The 4,890-nt window shown below is 36.9% G+C and overlaps 1 protein-coding gene across 1 annotated transcript in view; it reads left to right on the top strand.

Annotated features, from left to right (window-relative positions):
- Window positions 1-4,890, top strand: part of LOC119828883 (tight junction protein ZO-1-like) — an 85,480-nt gene that overhangs the window by 74,264 nt on the left and 6,326 nt on the right. The window contains exons 19-25 of the mRNA XM_038351176.1: window positions 1-67; window positions 978-1,090; window positions 1,379-1,498; window positions 2,608-2,697; window positions 3,623-3,740; window positions 4,039-4,251; window positions 4,774-4,861. The exon at window positions 1-67 is cut by the window's left edge and continues 3 nt beyond it. Of these exons, the coding sequence (XP_038207104.1) occupies window positions 1-67; window positions 978-1,090; window positions 1,379-1,498; window positions 2,608-2,697; window positions 3,623-3,740; window positions 4,039-4,251; window positions 4,774-4,861 (809 nt within the window). The remainder of the gene's footprint in view (window positions 68-977; window positions 1,091-1,378; window positions 1,499-2,607; window positions 2,698-3,622; window positions 3,741-4,038; window positions 4,252-4,773; window positions 4,862-4,890) is intronic.

Raw genomic sequence — 4,890 nt, 5'->3', positions numbered from 1 at the left:
CACCGCTAGACCCACCAGCATGGTCATCCAGCCCACACAGGGCTCTCTGGACAGGCATCGACAGCAGGTAGGAACGATGTTTGTTGTCAAAATACATGTGTGTGTGTCAAAAAGTAATAGAACCAAAAAAAAAAATGAAAAAAAAATTTTTCACTCATTTTATAAAAAAAAAAAATTGTCGCTAAAATTAATTATATGTAACATTTTGAAATAGCAATATGGCGAAGTGTAAAACAGGTAATGGGTCGCCAGTTCGCTTCCCAACACTAGTAAAACTCAAGCTAGTTTTTTATGTTTCACATATAAAGGCGTGAACATAAAATTATCGAATAAAAATACAAATTGAAACTGATGCTTCGGTACATACTAATAATAAGAATATAATTAAAATATACAAAGAATACAAAAAAAACTAACTTCGCCCCGCAGTTTCATCCGCGTAAGTCCGTATCCCGTAGGAATATCGGGATAAAAAGTTGCCTATATGTTATTTCAGTTGTCTAGCTGTCTACGTACCAAATTTAATTGCAATCGGTTCAGTACTTTTTTCGTGAAAGAGTAACAAACACACACACACACACACACATCCTTACAAACTTTCGCATTTATAATATTAGTAGAATTAGTAAGATAGTAGGAAGGAAGGATAGGATGAAGATTAGCCTGACTCGAAAACCTATTGTTTTTTTAATCTCAAAACAAGATTACATTCTATTTTTAACTAGCTTTTCGCCCGCGGCATTGCCCGCGTAGCCGTAAGAAAGCTAGTTTTGCATGGATCCCGTTCCCGTGGGATTTCCGGGATAAAAACTATTCTATGTCCCTCTTCTAGTTCTAAGCTACCTCTTCACCAATTTTCAACCAAATCGGTTAATCCGTTCTTGAGTTATAAATAGTGTAACTAACACTACTTTCTTTTATATATATATAGATATACAAACAAAACAATATAATGATGTTTTTCATTTAAATTCCAGCAAAGCTCGTACGACGGCACACCATACGACTATGGCGCGAACCCAAACAATAGTCTGGGCTCGTGCCGCCTCCCGCCCAACGCACCTGATGACCTTAAAGTCGCGCCCTCTATGTGAGTTATGATACATCTCTTTACTCTCTCTTCTCTCTTTTTTATCTCTACTCTTTTTTATTTATGAGAAATTTTGAAAGAATAGAAAAAAATTTGATCACGAGGCAGGATTCGAACCTGCGTTTCTTGCCTAACCGTAGCAAATTACTGTTATTTTGGCTTCTTAACTTTTTCACCTGTCTTTCGAGTTTTTTCTTCCATAAACAAGTGGAATTTAATAAATTACCCTACGCTATATTATCAAGTACAAATTCACATATATTTATGGTTTTAATTATTATTGTTTAGCAAAATGGAGCCCCCCCCACCACCAAACCCGACGGCAATGGCCACTCAGAGCCCGCAAAGGAACTCCAACTCGCACGAACATAACTCATTGGACTATCGCCCACCTGATAGTACATATAGGTAATATTTATTTTATTACTAGACTCTCGTCCCGGCCCCGCCCGGATACCAAGATTCCTTTTTTATCCTAAGGGAGCATTTAATCGGGATTAAAAGTATCCTATCACGAAAGTCGGCTCATACCCTGTCTACACATCCAAACAAACAGACTTTCACATTTATAATATTAGTATGATATTGTAAGATTTTAATTACACTTCTCTGTGTATTCACTTCAGTGGTTATCCTCTGAGAGGAGTTTGATACGAAATAAAGAAGTTATTTTAGAAGTAGACTTCCCCTTCGAAATAGAAGGCTGATATGCTTTAAACGCCTTTATAAATTCGATCCCATAAGTATATAAATATGAAATTGGTAGGAGGTCATGGTGAGGAGATTTCACTTTTTAAACTTTCAAAACATGTAAATATTGTAAATTTCATCGTACATCTATTAAAAAACTTATATTAACAGTCACATCTCTAACCCAATGCTAATTTAACGGAGAAAACGCTGTTAAACGTATGAACCTTAAAGGTAATTGTACTAACAATGGTAATCTATAAAAAAAAATAAAAGTGCGACTTAAGACAATCGGCTATATAACTACTAAGGACATCAAGATTTCTCTTTTTCAATAATATATTTCTTAAAATTTAATAAATATTCAATAGATATAAAAAGAAAGGTTCCAATCGAATCCATACTACATTATCTCCAAGATAATAATATTTTTTTATTATTGATTAATTCCCTTTCATTAGATGCCCGTGTGGAGTGAACCAACATGGGCTGATGATAATGCCTATCTTAATGCACTACCTCTGTGAATTTTCATAGACAGTGGTGATCGCTTACCATGCGAACCACCAGCTCAGTTGTCCGTTATGACATAAAAACGTGTTAGTAATTTCTCACTCGACAACAGTCTCAAATAAATTTATGACATAAAAAGTATAAGTAATTTCTCACTCAACTGTCTCAAATAAATTTATGACATAAAAAGTATAAGTAATTTCTCACTCAACTGTCTCAAATAAATTTATGACATAAAATGTGTTAGTAATTTCTCACTGAACTGTCCTCCAGACAATAAATTTCAATACAATTAAAACAAACGAACGGTACAGTAGGCCCCCCGCGGACGGGTACCGGCGGGCTGCGCACGCGCGTGGACCTTCGCTGCCCAACGTCGCTACTAACGACCATAACAATTACAGGTATTTTGTGATCATTTGTTGTGTACAAAAAAATAATGCTTTATATAAAATTATATCCAATCACGGTAATTGTAGAAATAGGAGGGGGAGGGAGTGAAATTCTCAATAAATTTGATCCAATGACCATACATTTAATACATTAAAGTTTACAAACGTTTCGCAATTACAGAAGAAAAATATTAGAGTATTTTTTACTATTACCCCTATTTACAATTACCCTGATTGACCTTACATACAAGTAAATATTGAATGGCTTGAGTGCTTTGGACTTCGATTATTTCGTTTGTCGGATTCTTATGGATAGATATTTGAGGAAATAATTAAAGCCATTTCTGCTTATATATATAGTTCGGTATGGTTATACCGAACACAGTTGTTTATAATAGTTTTGTACATAAATATTTTCATCAGTTCATCCATTTTAAGACTATAACATGCCCATTATACATTATAATTATAACTTAACACTAACATCAAACCATTAAGTGATCATTCGTCTCAACTTGTCATTATCATTGAGATGATGTCAAATTAACAAACTTAATTCTAAAGCCTATTTTACCAACTTGAATGAGAAGTTATTGCACTTGGCTTGTGTGGTAGATTAAATCCTGTGATCGCTCATGAGTGACCCGAGTCCCAGCAATGGGAACATATATCGGCTGATGATGACAATGTACATAATGTTATATATCGCCCTCCATAAATAATCTCGCAAACACTGAAATATTTTCAAATTGGATCAGTAGTTTCTGAGATTAATGCATTCAAACGAAACTCATCCGTATTATTAGTTTATCTATTAGACAAACTATTATCTGTTAGATAAACTTCTTAATAAATAGTCTAACACCGAAAGATTTTCAAATTGGCCAGTCAGACAGACAGATAAACAGACAAATGTACACATAACACGTGTCCGCAGCGGGCGCAACAACTCGGTGGGCGGGGCGGACTATGCGCGTGCGCCGCCGTACAAGCCGGTGCCGCCGCCCAAGCCCAAGCACTACAGACCACCCGATGCACACGCTAATAGGAATGGGGTAAGGCTAGATTTTATTTAATATACTACTTTTTTATTTTGTTTTCGAATAATTTGTCCGCTGTCGTAAGAGTTATGTATTATTTTGGTATATAGACTACTACACTGCATCATAAAAATCCGTTCAGTTATACTTTTATATTTCTAGTTTTTTTCAGACAATACACAATTTTTTCATTAATTAAGTAAAATAATTATGGCTAGAGGAAAAAGTATTTTAATATCTCAAATATGCGCGTATAATGTATATATATTATACGCGCATATTTGTACATAACATATTTCATCTCCAATAACAGACCATGGACCCGAACGCCATGAGCATGGGCCTCCGCGCGGCGGGCCCCGGGGCCCCAGGGCCCCCGCACTACTCGCACGCGCACTCGCACTCGCAGCCCGCGCACGCGCCGCACCCGCCGCACCCCGCGCACCCCGGACACCCCGGACACCCCGGACACCCCGGACACCCGGCACACCCCGCGCACCCTGCGCACGCGCATAACTACCAACAGGTATGTATTTCTATTTACGAGTGCTTATAACACGAATATCATCAACCAGAAAGTACTTTTTTTAAGCTAATAATATATATCATAGACAAGTTTTTTTTTGGATTCGTGTTCCATATTTTTCAGTTTTTAGGCCCCCTTGAATTATTGTTCTTTTAATGTATTCAATAGTTTAATTTTTAGCTTTATAGCATTGAAACTTCTTTAAAAAAATTTCATATTCAACAGTTTTTTTTTACTGTTTCGTTATATTATGTATAGTCATCTATATATATAATTTTAAAGTTTAATAGCACATAAATGGATAGCCGAGAGGCGTTGCCGCGGTTCCGCGAATGACGTGGCTTTGAAGCTCACCTCGTGGTCGTTTATTTATATACTTTCAAAATTTCTGACAGACATGTATGGTTGTCATCCATGTTTGTTCCATTTTTATCTCATTACACCGATTTCATAGAAATACATATAATTACGATATCAGCGAATTGAGCAAATTGAACTAAAAAAAATGTGTTGTACGTACAGGGCATGTACGGCGGGCAGGTGCACGCGCAGGCGCCGTACGCCGGCCCGCACCGCGCCATCAACCTGCCGCACAACCCACACCTCATCGGTACGTATATGCACGCGCGCACACACACA

Source organism: Zerene cesonia, chromosome 9, assembly GCF_012273895.1.
Source record: "Zerene cesonia ecotype Mississippi chromosome 9, Zerene_cesonia_1.1, whole genome shotgun sequence".
NCBI classification, from domain to species: domain Eukaryota; kingdom Metazoa; phylum Arthropoda; class Insecta; order Lepidoptera; family Pieridae; genus Zerene; species Zerene cesonia.
Note: the sequence above shows the minus strand (reverse complement) of the source record. Positions and strands in the feature narration are given on the sequence as shown.